At 47.2% G+C, this 15,264-nt stretch overlaps 1 protein-coding gene across 1 annotated transcript in view; it reads left to right on the top strand.

Annotated features, from left to right (window-relative positions):
• The window catches only part of ush2a (Usher syndrome 2A (autosomal recessive, mild)), a gene marked incomplete at both ends in the record, with an annotated part of 469,579 nt that overhangs the window by 135,428 nt on the left and 318,887 nt on the right, over positions 1 to 15,264 (top strand). Inside the window, 2 exon segments of the mRNA XM_084308263.1 lie at positions 5,896 to 6,021; positions 6,088 to 6,845. Coding sequence (XP_084164389.1) covers positions 5,896 to 6,021; positions 6,088 to 6,845 — 884 coding nt within the window.

Here is a 15,264-nt window from a genome sequence, read left to right as displayed (position 1 = left end):
TTTTAGGACGCGGCCGGGGATGCCGTCCGGTCCTGCTGCCTTCCTGATATCCACTTTTTTAAAGATCCGTCTCACCTCATGCTCTGTTACCCTGAACACTGAGTCTCCATCAGCAGACCCCCCCCCCCCCATTGCCGTGGTTTGTAGGCTGGTGTTGTTATTCACAGCCTCAAACCTCGCATAGAAGGAGTTGAGATCATTTGCTAAGGAGATGTCACTGTTCAGTTTGAGGGGGGTTCCTTTGTAGTCTGTCATTGTTCTGAGGCCCTGCCACATGCCTCTAGTTTCAGCCTGTTCAAACTGAAGTTCAACTTTATCCCTGTAACGCCGTTTTGCCTCTATTACTGCTCTCCTGACGTTGTATCTTGCCATCTTGTGTTCTTCCATGTTGCCTGTCACCAGCCCGGTGTTGTATGCTGATGTGCGCACTTTCAGAGCCTCACGGACGGATTTGTCTACCCAGGGCTTTTGATTTGGGTAGATATTAATTTTGGTGGTGGGGATTATTACTTCTACCTGAGTACAGACATAGTCAATCACCGTTTCGGTGTATTCGTTAATATTGGCTGTGTTATCACGGAATACACTCCATTCTGTGCTTCCCAGCACTGCTTGGAGTGACTCCACTGACGTCACGGCCCAACGCTTAACCTCTCGCGAGACCACCGGCGTTCGCTTGAGACTCTGTTTGTACTTAGGCAAAAGAAAAATGGCGGCGTGATCGCTTTTACCGAATGGACTAAGAGCCTGTGACTTGTACCCATTCTTAAATTGCGAGTATACATGGTCTAATATGTTCTCGCCTCTGGTGGGACAGGTCACATGCTGATAGAAATTCGGCAGCACCGTTTTAAGACGCGCGCTGTTGAAATCCCCCAAGACCAAAATGGCAGCGTCAACATTAGCTGCCTGGAGTTTGTTTACCTCGTCGTGAAGTTTTGAAAGTGCGACCCCAGTGTTCGCGTGTGGTGGAATGTACACTCCGATGAGGATGATGGACGTTAACTCTCTTGGGAGGAAGAAGGGTCGACATTTTATCGTGATAAACTCCAGGTCTGGGGAGCAGTGGTTAGACAGTTCCTTTGTGTTGCCTAAATCGCACCACTCCTTGTTTATCATGAAGGCAATGCCGCCTCCTCTCGTCTTTAGTGACTCTAATGCCGTCCGGTCTTTGCGGAGAACGAAGAAATGGTCTGCCGGTTCTATTGCATGATTCGGGACATCTGGACTCAGCCAAGTTTCTGTGAAACAGAGGACGTTACAATCCCGAATGTCCCTCTGGAATTGGATCCTTGCTCTGATGTCGTCCAATTTGTTTCCTATCGATTGCACATTGGCCAACAATATGCTGGGCAATGTGGTTCTGTGTCGTTTGGACCTCAGTCTGTTCCGGACCCCGGCTCTCTTTCCTCGTCTTCGCGGCGGCTTCTGGTGGTCTTGGCCATGGCCGGCATAACAAAGGATCTCGGCGGGCCATTTCTGCTGTTCAGCGATCCGATCCAGAGAGCAATCCAAACGGTAAGTTTTTCTTAATCCAATGTCAATGATTGACTGACGGTCATACACATATAATGCACCAACAGTTGGTGCAAATAAAACTCCTAATACTATAAAAATTAACAAAATAAAGCACAGTCTCGTCGGAGCGATCAGAAAGGCAGCCATCAGAGCAGCGCCAGTTTGTTGTTTGGGTACTGACTACGGTAGTATTCTCACCGCACGAAGCACTATATATTAACAGACTATTATTAGCTTAATAGACTACGTCCAACTCGACGATATAGTGCCAAATATGACTATTCAAATATTAATATACACGATGTCTCAATACCGATGGTAAGCCGAACTTGGCCTTACTCCCACACGTGGCGTCGCGGGGAGGCTTTACGTCTGTCACTCTATTGGAGGGTAAGAAACTGGACTGAAAAGGAAGTCCTACTTTAGTAGCGCAGTATATATACGCACTATGAACAAATAGTCCCATTAGTGGTGCGGTAGCCAGATTCCTACGCGGAACTAGGACTTGTTCGTACATGTTGAGCGGTACGTTTGAACTGGGTCTGAGGGGTATGGCAGCCTGGCACCAAGGTCTCGACCAATAGTAGAATGGAGACTATTATGGGATGTTCAGTAGGCTAGAATGGATATTCAATGCATATTGTACAAGGAATATACAAGGGATATCAGGGAATATTAGAGAATATACAAATACAATTAAATATATATATATAAATAAATATATATATTCGGTTTAATCTGGCCCTTCACAACATATAGTATATGTTCAATATAAAGCAAGAAGTTTGAGTTTTGAGTTTTCTCTGGAGAGAGAGAGAGAGAGAGAGAGAGAGAGAGAGAGAGAGAGAGAGAGAGAGAGAGAGAGAGAGAGAGAGAGAGAGAGAGAGAGAGAGAGAGATGAGATGAGATGAGATGAGAGAGGAGAGAGAGAGAAATGGTAGGGAGAAAGGTGGATACAATGGGGATGGATGAAAGAAGAAGAGATGAATGTATGGAGAAATGGAGGAGGGGTGAGAGAGACACAAAGTAAAGGAACTATGCTTAAATTAGGTTAACATGGGGTTTCCCACTGCTGGCGTGATGATATACATATCAATATTGACAAAGAAAATCCTCCTCACTGTCAATATATTTATTTATTTATTTATTTACATTATTTTAATATTTTTTCATTATTGGGGACCCTTATTCATTGAAACATATCACAAATATATTGCTGCCGTTGTCATGTGGGGACCCACCAGAAGGTGGCTTGTGACCGGCTTTTGGGTCCTGACCCATAGCTCTCTCCCCTTTGTATCTCACTCTATCACCTTGTGCTGTCTCCCTCCCAGTCCCTCCATTGTCTCTCTCTCTCTCCACTCGCTCTCCCACAGCCCCGCCCCTCTGCATTCCCCTTTCCCGCTCCTCATATCATTTGTGAGTCGGCAATCCGCAAATCATACAGGTGAGACAATCTAGAATATTCTGAACGAGACAACAGCTCCTACTCATTATGCAAAACACAATTATCACTGACAGATGGGGTAGTCTTCTCAGTCTTATGTTACTTGGAAATGCTGTTGACACAACAGGGAATATGCTAAAAATATATACAGTATGAAATAACTTTTCCGTGAATTAATGCAATGAAAGCATTCACTGCGGAATCAGTCTACGAGGATAGACTCGTTGACAGCTGCTAGTCAGAAAAGTATAGAGTATAGCCTAAACACAAATTTTTCAAGGAAGCACGACTTCAGAGAATGTCATTCAAGTGTTCACAGAGAGGAGTGGCCCGCACGTCAGCTGACAAATAAAACATTTAGATATGGAGTCACAGGAGTAGACTTGCAAAGAATGCCACTGCATGTTACAAGCTGAGGCAAAGCATAATGGTAGACGAACAATTCACATATCATATGGGCAAGCATGCCTCTCGCACACAAGGGGAACCACGATGAATAAAATTGAAAGGCAACGTTGGTTGTCTGTGTATAATGTGCGTGTCAAGACTTCAAAGAATGTTGAGTTCAACCAGCTGAGGACACGACTCTCGTCTATATGACTGTTGCATGTTGAGTTCACCAGCTGAGGACTCTTGTCTATATGACTGTTGCATGTTGAGTTCACCAGCTGAGGACATGACTCTCGTCTATATGACTGTTGCATGTTGAGTTCACCAGCTGAGGACATGACTCTCGTCTATATATGACTGTTGCATGTTGAGTTCACCAGCTGAGGACTCTTGTCAATATGACTGTTGCATGTTGAGTTCACCAGCTGAGGACATGACTCTCGTCTATATGACTGTTGCATGTTGAGTTAACCAGCTGAGGACATGACTCTCGTCTATATGACTGTTGCATGTTGAGTTAACCAGTTGAGGACATGACTCTCGTCTATATATGACTGTTGCATGTTGAGTTCACCAGCTGAGGACATAACTCTCGTCTATATGACTGTTGCATGTTGAGTTAACCAGCTGAGGACATGCCTCTCGTCTATGACTGTTGCATGTTGAGTTCACCAGCTGAGGACATGACTCTCGTCTATATGACTGTTGCATGTTGAGTTCACCAGCTGAGGACTCTTGTCTATATGACTGTTGCATGTTGAGTTCAACATTTAATTGCTTTGTAGATAAACATGCTCCTTATAAAAGGACTAGGATTAAGGATAGGGTGGCACCGTGGTTCTCAAGTGAGCTGTCAGCATTATTTTCTGAGCGGAACTCTGCGTGGTCACGTGCTAGACGCACTGGGGATACGCAAGACTGGCTTTCCTTCAGACAACTTAGAAATAGAACTACTGCAGCTGTGAGGAAGGCTATATCTGATTACTTTTTAGACTTAGTCTCGAATTCCTACTCTAACCCAGCTAAATTCTGGGGTGCAGTAAACCTGTCAAAAAATAACCCTGCTACAAAAGATTGGTTTCTTGTACCGTAACCACGCTAGTTTTCCTATGTTCTGTAGGAAAATAATTGTACAGGCTGTTTTTTTGTCAATATTGGACTATGGTGATGTCATTTACAGGCATGCGTCTGAGTCTACATTAAGGCATTTGGATTCTGCCTACCACTCCGCCCTAAGATTTATTACAGGTGACAAATATGATACTCATCATTGTCTTTTGTATGAGAGGGTAGGCTGGCCATCTCTCTCGTTGTGACGTAGTTATCATGGGTATATTTTTATCTACAAAGCAATTATTGGCAAACTTCCACCTTATATTACATCTTTGTTGGTCTGGAGTGCTGTCACCTACCAAACTCGTTCGAATGATCGGCTTGTGCTCAGGGTGCCTCGAGTTCGGTCTGAGCTTGGAAAGTCTGTCTTCTCCTACGATGCTCCATACACATGGAATACCCTGCAACAGACTCTAAAGCTCGGAGCATTCCCGTCATTCATGGAGTTTAAAGGCATTGCACTTGACCTATGTACTGAATCATGTAATTGTTTTAATCCATCATTGTAGTAATTGTAATTTATTGTAATTAATAACTGTTATGATATTTGTGTCCTTTGTTAACTCGTCATCACTGTAAATGAGGGAAACCTCAGTGCTTTCACGAGTATAAATAAAGGTTTGAAATGAAATGAAATATGACTGTTACATGTTGAGTTCACCAGCTGAGGACTCTTGTCTATATGACTGTTGCATGTTGAGTTCACCAGCTGAGGACTCTTGTCTATATGACTGTTGCATGTTGAGTTCACCAGCTGAGGACTCTTGTCTATATGACTGTTGCATGTTGAATTCAACCAGCTGAGGACTCTTGTCTGAGCTTCCCCTACATTATAACAGTGAGAGCACCCGGTGCCAAATATGAATAAATGACAGTGTTAATTGTAATGGATAACATGCCCAGGCTTCAGTAAAAGTAGACCTGATTGGGATCATTGTCTGTGTGTCTGTTTCTTCCGTTTTCCAATTGCTATTCTAACCCCTGGGTAAATATTGTGACTGCATAATTATTTAACCCTTACACCCCATTCACAGAATAGCATTTGAAGGGTCTATACAGGTAGTCAAGGAAGGGTACTGCTTAAAGGGAAGCCCAATAATACTATTGAACTGACAGTCACTGGGTGTGGGAGGGCTGTCGGAGGTACTGGGGGAAGTGAGGGTGTGTGGGGAGCTACTGCTGACCGCCTTGGAAGGCGAGGGAGACCAGAGTACCAGTCCCCAGGTTAGTAAATCCTGGGCCCCATCCACTCCATCTGCAAGCCCTCCAGAACGACGTTCCGGGCCAAAGACGGGGGTACATATAGGTCCAATACTATAGTATCCTACTACCCAGTGTCTGTGTACTACTACTCGCAGGGATAATCCACCCTTCTACATTTGGCGTCACGAACAGGATCAACATCCTACTCCACTTCCTTGTCACAGACCAGTAGAGAGACCATGACGTCCGAAGAAGGGACCCACGCCGCGCAGGAGATGACGGCGAAGTTCGAGGAGCTGCAGGAGAAGTATCGGACGCAGGCGGCACTCCTAAAGCAGCAGGCCGACACAGTGAAGGAGTTGACTTAGCAGGCGCTCCAAGAGAAGCGGTACGCTCCGGTGGCTCTGCGGGAGCAGAGAGACGGCCCAGACGCCGCCACCGAAGTGAAGAAGGAGGGCACGGAGGCCATGGAGGAGCTGACCGCCCAGGTGAAGGCCCTGGTGGACAAAGCCCATTGGCAAGCAGGCCTCCTGGACCGACAGGCGCTAGCCCTGGAACAGACACAAGCTGCCCTCAACAGAGAGGGCCGTGAATCCTGCCCGCCCCCCTCGCGGACCGTGTATGTCCAGCAGGACCGGAAATGCAGCGAGTTTGGAGGAGGAAGAGAGAGGGGAGAGTCGCCGGTGGAGGATTGGATCCGGGAAATGAAGGCCCATTTCCGGACCAGCAGAGTGCCCGGCGATGAACAGGCGGAGTTCATACAGCAGCACTTGAAGGGCGAGGCAAGGCGGACGGTGCGCTTCGTCCTGGAGGGAACCGCCTCAGGGCCCGTCGCCCCGGTCGCTGAGAGCCCGGAGGCTCAGGAGGTACACAGGGAATGCTTCGTCCCAGAAGTACGGGCGTGTGCCGGCCGGTTCAGCCGGAAGGCCGACACCCCGTTATGCACGTCGAAGAGGTCAGAACCGGAGGTGGAGGACACCGAGAGGGGCTTCCTCACCGTCGCGGCCCCCATCCCGTACTCGCCAGTCGTCACCGGACGAATGGTGATCCAGAAGAGGAACCGCGGGTACGACTGGGTGGAGATGCGGCAACTTCAGGCGGAAGGGCCCCAGCTGGAACCAGTGGGGCTGACAGTGGTCCGAGGGATCCAGCCCCCTAAGACCCGGTTCGATCGGCAACGGGAGAGGAGAGAGCCTGACCAGAGAGAGCCGGACCGGAGGGGGTCTGAAACGAGAAAGGCCGACCAGAGGGGGCCTGAACAGGGAGAGCCCGAACGGAGAGGGCCGGACAGGAGAGAGCCTGGGAAGGAAGAGCCTGACCAGAGAGAGCAGGAGAGAGAGCCCGACAGCAGGGGGTCTGAAACGAGAAAGGCTGACCAGAGGGGGCCTGAACAGAGAGAGCCCGAACGGAGAGGGCCTGACAGGAGAGAGCCTGAGGAGAAAGGGCCTGACCAGAGAGAGCCGGAGAGAGAGCCGGACCAGAGAGAGCCGGAGAGAGAGCCTGACAGGAGAGAGCCTGAGAAGAAAGAGTCTGACCAGAGAGAGCAGGAGAGAGAGCCCGACAGCAGGGGGTCTGAAACGAGAAAGGCCGACCAGAGGGGGCCAGAACAGAGAGAGCCCGAACGAAGAGGGCCTGACAGGAGAGAGCCTGACCAGAGAGAGCCTGACCAGAGGGAGCCAGAGAGAGAGCCCGACAGGAGGGGGTCTGAAAAGAGAAGGGCCGACCAGAGGGGGCCTGAACAGAGAGAGCCCGAAAGGAGAGGGCCTGAGGGGAGAGAGCCCAACAGGAGAGAGCTCACCATACAAGAATTGCAGCTCAAAGTGCTTCACAGCAGTACAAAAAGACAGGCATAAAATGAGCACAACATTGGCAGATCAAGAGCAATGCATAAAGTGCAGACATAAAGCATAAAATAGATAGCACTAAAATAGACAAAGTCAAGGTAAGACATAGAACATTAAATCACATCGTTTTTCATATTAGGATCTAAGATCTAGGGTTAACTCGCCGAACGTTGAGCGGCAGGACCCCCGAAAACCAGAGTATAGTCGGGTTTTCATCGTTGTTTCTTTTATTCGATATTTCCATTCATAAAGACATGCCGGCAGCCTGTGTTATCACATATCTCAAAAGCTATGTTTCTAAGGTGGAAGAATTATGTTTTTGTCAACTTGTTGATTGTGATTTAAAGCTTAGGTCTGAGTCTACCATAACACCAAGACTTAACTCACTCAAATACAGTTAGCAGCTGGATAGACTACAGATGGAAATTAGCTTCTGCTAAATCTGGTGCAAACATATCTTCATGTAACAATGACTAATTGTCAATTTTTTTTTTTTTTTTTTTTAATAGATTCAGGGCTTTTCAGAAAACATTCGGGGCTTGAGCCCAAGTAGCCACCCCCTAGCCCCGCCCCTGGCATACAGTAGTAACAGAAACAATAGTCTGACACTGGGAATACACTCCCTGAGGTCTATAGATGTCCCTAGATACATGCAAATGCACCTTGTAGAAGTGGAGCAATCTTCCATTTACTTGGGTATGTACTTTTAGGCAAATTGTATGGCTAGGGCTTAATAGGTTAATGTAATTTAATGTAAAATAATCTCTTGTGATGTGATTGCATATCTTTATTAAGCCATGATGTTGGTTAATTCTCTCAGACACAAGCTGTGAATTGTTTCCTTGCAGTCTGCGCAAGCTTGCATGACGTGGTAGGAGCGTGTCGTGTTTTCACAACCGTTCTCTGGACACACGTGGCATTAGAAATTCAATCATTCCCTCAAATGTTTCCAAAACCAGCTCCCCGCTGGTATGGATTTTACATTTTTAACCCTTTGTCGCGTGGCAGTGAAAGGGTTTAGTTTAGTTTAGTTTATTCGGAATCCCCATTAGCCATTGCCACAGGCATAGGCTACTATTACTGGGGTCCATACAAATCAATACAATAACACAAATCAATACAATATTGTTACCCTTCTGTATTGTCGCAGTGAAAGGGCTAACCTTTTGGTAGAGTGGTAGTGAAAGGGTTAAGAAATTGAAATATGTACGAGGCAATACATGTACAGAAAGAGTACGAGAAGGGGTAGGACAAAAAGAGGTTTTAGGGGAAAGAGAGTAGCTAGCATTCTACACTGTAAGGTGTGTGTGTGTGTGTGTGTGTGTGTGTGTGTGTGTGTGTGTGTGTGTGTGTGTGTGTGTGTGTGTGTGTGTGTGTGTGTGTGTGTGTGTGTGTGTGTGTGTGTGTGTGTGTGTGTGTGTGCGTGCGTGCGTGCGTACGTGCGTGCGTGCATGCGTGCGTGCGTGCGTGTGTGTGTGTGTGTGTGTGTGTGTGTGTGTGTGTGTGTGTGTGTGTGTGTGTGTGTGTGTGTGTGTGTGTGTGTGTGTGTGTGTGTGTGACCTAGCCAGTGTCATTGTGGGCTAATTGCTGTAATAGAATCATATTAGCCAATGGAACAGCCTCCTCAGTGCAAAGTTATAAATTAATTAGCACACTTCTATTATCACATACATTATCATTAAGCAGCAAGGATTTGCATACATTGTGCGCACACACACACACACACACACACACACACACACACACACACACACACACACACACACACACACACACACACACACACACACACACACACACACACACACACACACACACAAACAACCGAGTGCAGACACACACATTCAGGAAGCATTGAATTATGGCATGATTATTTCCTCATTGCTATGCAGAATTACCCCCCCACCCATTCTGCACACACACACCTGCTGCACATGTGCACACAATCATACAAAACAATGTGCATGTGTACAAACACACACATGTAGCCATGACTGTAAACTTATATACATGTACACAGAAATCATTGTATGTAGAGGTTGTTTAGAGTAGACCATTTGTTTTCAAAGTCTGTGTCCGACTTTTAGCAATGATTTTATTCTTTGCTGTGCAGTAGGTTATTCAAGATCTTAATTCACGGCTTTAGACTGTGAAGAAAATGGTCATATGGGAAGTGAGTGGGGACAATAAATAGCATATGACACGTCTGTAATATGACACTGCCGGATCTAGTTTCATGGCAGAAATGAGGAGATCTGATATGATCCACACATAAACAGGGCCAACTATTCCACGATAGCCCTAATAATTTTTGGAAAATTGTGCTTCGATCAGCGATTTATCGCAGCTGCTGCCCTACATTTTCAAAAGAACGCTTGTCTTAACACTTTGGACGCCACAGCGATATGCGTGATGTGTTGTTAAAGGCACACTCTATAGGAATACGGCAGTGTTTGCAGGGCTATAACTATATTCTATATTATAGCTATGGATACAATACTATGGCCCCTTTGACACCGACTATCTATCGTTCAGTATGTGTTAAAGAAATAATGTTTTCATCCATACATTCCCGTTTTATACCATGGTGAATATGACTATAGTTTTAGAATAATCCTGTCTAATCCCAGAAAACGACGCTATGCAGCAATACGTGCAATTCACCAAAAACATTGCCATTTCTCGCCTGTACATGCTACATTTTGAAATCACATCTATATTATCGGTATTATGTTTCATCATGAATGCATGAAAGGGTGGGGGAGTGGGGTCGTTTTTTTTATGCTTTGATCGTCACCAACGGCACACGTTGTGCAGTAAAATACACACATATTGTGATCGAACTGAAATCATAGTTGGATCACAGCAGGATTGATACCATATAGGCCTTACCTTCACTAGGATGTACCCCAAAAAGAATATTCCAATTATCTGATCGCGAGTCCCAGTATTGGTGTAGATCATGTCGCCAACATAATCCGCCACACATCATGCACCGGGAGCAATTCACGATTCTCAATCTGATCGGGACAACCGTTCCCCTTGCCCGACCAATAGAAATCCGACCAGAGACTTCTGATCGACCCACAGGCCAAGATATCATGTTTCAAAGGGTGCTCGATACTGCCACCTGGGTGGATGCGGCCGGTATTGTACATTGGCATTCTCAGAAGTATTCCCCATGTTAACCCAGATGTCCGTGTGCCTGTAATGAATGGAAATATCAAATAAAAGAAATAACGATGAAAACCCGACTATACTCGGGTTTTCGGGGGTCCTGGCACTCAACGCATGGCGAGATAACCCGACTATCATCGGATCTGGCATCCAAAGTGTTAACTTCATCATCATAAGTTATGCATGTCAAATTGATATAAATAAATATATATCATATATCATGTGCTATGCCTTTCTGAACACGCTGTGGCTATCCTATCAGCGCTGCTATTCTCGGGACCACGGCATCAGTGCATTCTGCCAAGCTTTGCGCCTCCTGGTGGCAGATAAGAGAACAGCACTTCCACAAGAAATTACATTTAAATCAACAGGGTGAGGGCCGCTTATTGCTGCCGGTAGAATGGTGGTCGGATAACTGTGCTCCATATGTAATCTTACTAATGAATGTGAGAGGAAAAATAAATACTACAGAAATATGAAGATAAGAGAAAGAGAAAGTGATTAGGGCTACACCAATGGACACTAATGAACATGCAATTTTATTTCTTCATTCAATCAAAGATCAGTGTCTCCAGGGACCTTCATGCCATTTTATTGTTAAAATATTACACGTTTTACAGAGTATGTTCATGCAGCATGTGTTAGGGTTTGTGTTACTCTACATGGCCTAAATAATGCACTTTTAGTGCAACTGAATGTTGGCTATCAGCCTCCTTGATTACTAATAATCAGTTATTGTATCGGTTGAGCGGCAGTGTGGTCAGTAATAGATGTGTAGCTTGCAGTAATAGATGGTCACGCCAGCCCTCCTGCTCGCTCATTCCGTGTCTCTCTCTCTGTCTCCCCCTATCTCCCTTCATCCCAACTCCTGTCCCTCCATCCTTCTCTGCAGCCCTCACACACTCACACACACACTGTGAACATGTGTCACACACACCCCTCCTACTCCACCTTATTAATCAACTCCTACACACACACACACACACACACACACACACACACACACACACACACACACACACACACACACACACACACACACACACACACACACACACATACACAAAGTCATGCCGTCTTTCTTCCAGCACATCGTCTGCTCCACAAGAGGAGGAAATACACTCGACCACTGTTACACCCCGTTCAGAGCCGGTTACAAGGCTGTACCGGCTCCACCATTAGCGGGAGCAACAAACACGTCGGATCATGCCGCCATCTTGCTGGTCCCAGCATATAAACAGAGATCACGTGACGCCGTCGTGTCACGTGAGGTAAAAACATGGGACGACCAATCAGAGGCCACGCTTCAGGACGCACTAGACGCCGCAGACTGGGGAATGTTCAAGAGGAGTAACAGTGACGTCAGCGATTTCACAGACGCTGTGGTGTCATTCATAACAACACTGGCTGATAGTATCGTCCCCACAAAGAAGGCGAGGGTGTTCCCAAACCAGAAACCATGGGTGGACAGTACTATCAGAGCAGCCCTGAACTCTCGCACCACTGCTTATAACCGGGGCAGAGAGTCAGGAAACATGGAAGAGTACAAGACAACAGTCTACACTCTGCGCAAGGCTGTCAAACTTGCTAAGAGGACGTATGCCGACAAGATGGAGGCACAAATGGCACAGAATGACACAAGAGGCTTATGGCAGGGACTGAGGGCTATAACTGACTACAAAGTCAGCGCCCCCTCAATGGGGAGCGACGACGCCTCCCTTGCGGACCAGCTCAACACCTTCTATGCGCGGTTTGGTGCAAACAGTGGACTGCTAGCCCAACGGCTAGTGACGTCACTGGTGCGTTGGCTGTTGTGGAGGGGGGGGGGGGCATCCGCGGGGGGGCGGGGACGCTCTCTCATTGACGGTACACAGTGTGAGAAGAGCATTTATGCAGGTGAACACCAGGAAGGCTGCTGGCCCAGATGGTATAACAGGACGCATACTTAAGTCCTGTGCCAACCAGCTTGCCCCGGTGTTCACCGCCATATTTAATCAATCCCTGGCGGAGTCAGTGGTCCCTGCCTGCTTCAAGATGTCTACCATCATCCCTGTACCGAAGAAACCCTCCCCAACATGTCCAAATGACTACAGACTGGTGGCACTCACCTCTGTGGTCATGAAATGTTTTGAGAGGCTGGTCAAGGACCACATTTGTGCCTCCCTCCCCAGTGATATGGACCCTATGCAATTTGCATACAGGACAAACAGGTCCCCTGACGACGCGGTCTCCCAGGTACTGCACAGCACCCTCTCCCACCTTGACCGTCAGAAGGGGGGCTATGTGAGACTGTTGTTCATTGACTACAGCTCAGCGTTCAACACCATAGTCCCCACCAGACTGGTGGACAAGCTGATCGAGCTGGGTCTGAGCTCCGCCCTGAGCGCCTGGGTACTGGACTTTCTGAGTGAAAGACCCCAGGCGGTCAGGGTGGGGGGTCAGACCTCCAACACCATCACCCTGAGCATCGGGTCCCCCCAGGGCTGTGTTCTAAGCCCCCTGCTGTACTCACTCTACACACACGATTGTGTGGCCAAGTTCAGCTCCAACTCCATAGTGAAGTTTGCAGACGACACGGTGGTGGTGGGGCTGATCTCGGACAACGACGAGAAGGCCTACCGGGAGGAGGTTGAGGTACTGGAACGCTGGTGCCAGGACAACAGCCTGCTCCTGAACATTGGTAAAACCAAGGAGCTGATCGTGGATTATAGGAGAGGACAGCAGGAGACACACACACCACTGATGATTAACGGGGCTACCATGGACAGGGTGAGCAGCTTTAAGTACCTGGGGTCCACATCTCAGAGGATCTGACATGGTCAACACACATAGACACAGTAGTAAAGAAGGCGAAACAGCGCCTCTACCACCTGAGACAGTTAAGGAAGTTCAGAGTATCGGGGAAGATACTCCAGTCCTTCTACTCAGGAGCTGTAGAGAGCATCTTGACCGGAAACATCACTGCCTGGTATGGAAACAGCACGGCACAGTGTGTGTGTGTGTGTGTGTGTGTGTGTGTGTGTGTGTGTGTGTGTGTGTGTGTGTGCGCACAATGTATGCAAATCCTTGCTGCTTAATGATAATGTATGTGATAATAGAAGTGTGCTAATTAATTTATAACTTTGCACTGAGGAGGCTGTTCCATTGGCTAATATGATTCTATTACAGCAATTAGCCCACAATGACACGGCATCCCCTGCAGGTTCTATACAACAAGAGGTGCAAATCCAGAGCCTGCAGGATAATGAAAGACCCTCACCACCCCAATAACAGCCTGTTCCAGCTGCTGAGGTCAGGCAGACGCCTGCGAACCCCAGCTACTAGGACAGAGCGGCTTAGGCTCAGCTTCTTCCCCCAGGCCATCAGAGCCCTGAACAATGAACATTGAGTGCCACAGAACACTGAACTATCCACACACAAGCACACATGAACACACACACGACAAGCACGCTGTGCACGCTCACACACTAGCAGCCACTTAACACTTTAACATGAGCGGGCAGACACTCATGCCGCACACACGCACACTTATGGCCAAAAGGAAAGGCCACTTTAAATTAGAATAACAGGAACAGTGTATTGCACTATTGGGTTGAATAAAGCCTATACTTCTTCTTCATTCCCCATCCCCCACCACTATATTCAAACTTGCTAATTCAAAATGTTTTGTGACAAGCGATTTTAATTAAATGATGAATGAATTAACATGAAAAGTAGTTTTGCCTACTTTATCTTATGGTTTGACATGTTGAATAGTAGGCCTACTGTGGTTGCAAAATTAGATCCTTAAGTTCAATCTTAAGACGGTCGCCGGTCGGCTGTTGTGTGGCAGTGAAAGGGTTAACATTTTGTGTATTGTCGCAGTGAAAAGGGTTAACCGCTTGGTAGCGCAGCAGTGAAGGGGTTAATGTGAGGCCCTTTGGAATCAGTGTTATTATTGACCTTTTTTCAATGATAAATTCCATTTTATCATCAGGGAAACTATACGGTGAAGAAGAGGATGCTTGCTACCATAGGTAACATGTTTGCAGCAGCCGGCTGTACATGTTGAAAGACAATGAGTCTCCTCAGGAAGAACAGCCTGCTCTCTCCCTCCCTGTAAAGGGCCTCTGTGTTGTCCCACCAGTCCAGTCTACTGTTCAAGTGTAGTCCCAGGAACTTGTAGGTCTCTCCACCATCTCCACCTCCTCCCCTTGTATGGTGATGGGAGTGGGAGGCCTCGTCTTGCCTCGCCTAAGGTACACCACTAGCTCCTTGGTCTTGCTGGTGTTGAGTTGGAGGTGGTTGCTGTTGTCACACCATCCTACAAAGCTCTCCACCAGGGCACTGTACTCATCCCTCAAATCTCTCCACCAGGGCTCTGTACTCATCCTAGTTTTTGTCCTTGATTACCTTGTACCGTATTATGCTGAATATAAGACAGAAGGTAGTCAGTGATCCACCAGGTTGTGGTCTGTTGGTGAGGTGGTCAGTGATCCAGGCTGTGGTCTGTTGGTGAGGTGGTCAGTGATCCAGGCTGTGGTCTGTTGGTGAGGTGGTCAGTGATCCAGGCTGTGGTCTGTTGGTGAGGTG

This window comes from Notolepis coatsorum (assembly GCF_963971535.1).
Source record: "Notolepis coatsorum genome assembly, chromosome: 2".
Lineage (NCBI taxonomy): Eukaryota > Metazoa > Chordata > Actinopteri > Aulopiformes > Paralepididae > Notolepis > Notolepis coatsorum.
This window is presented reverse-complemented; position numbering and strand designations above follow the sequence as displayed.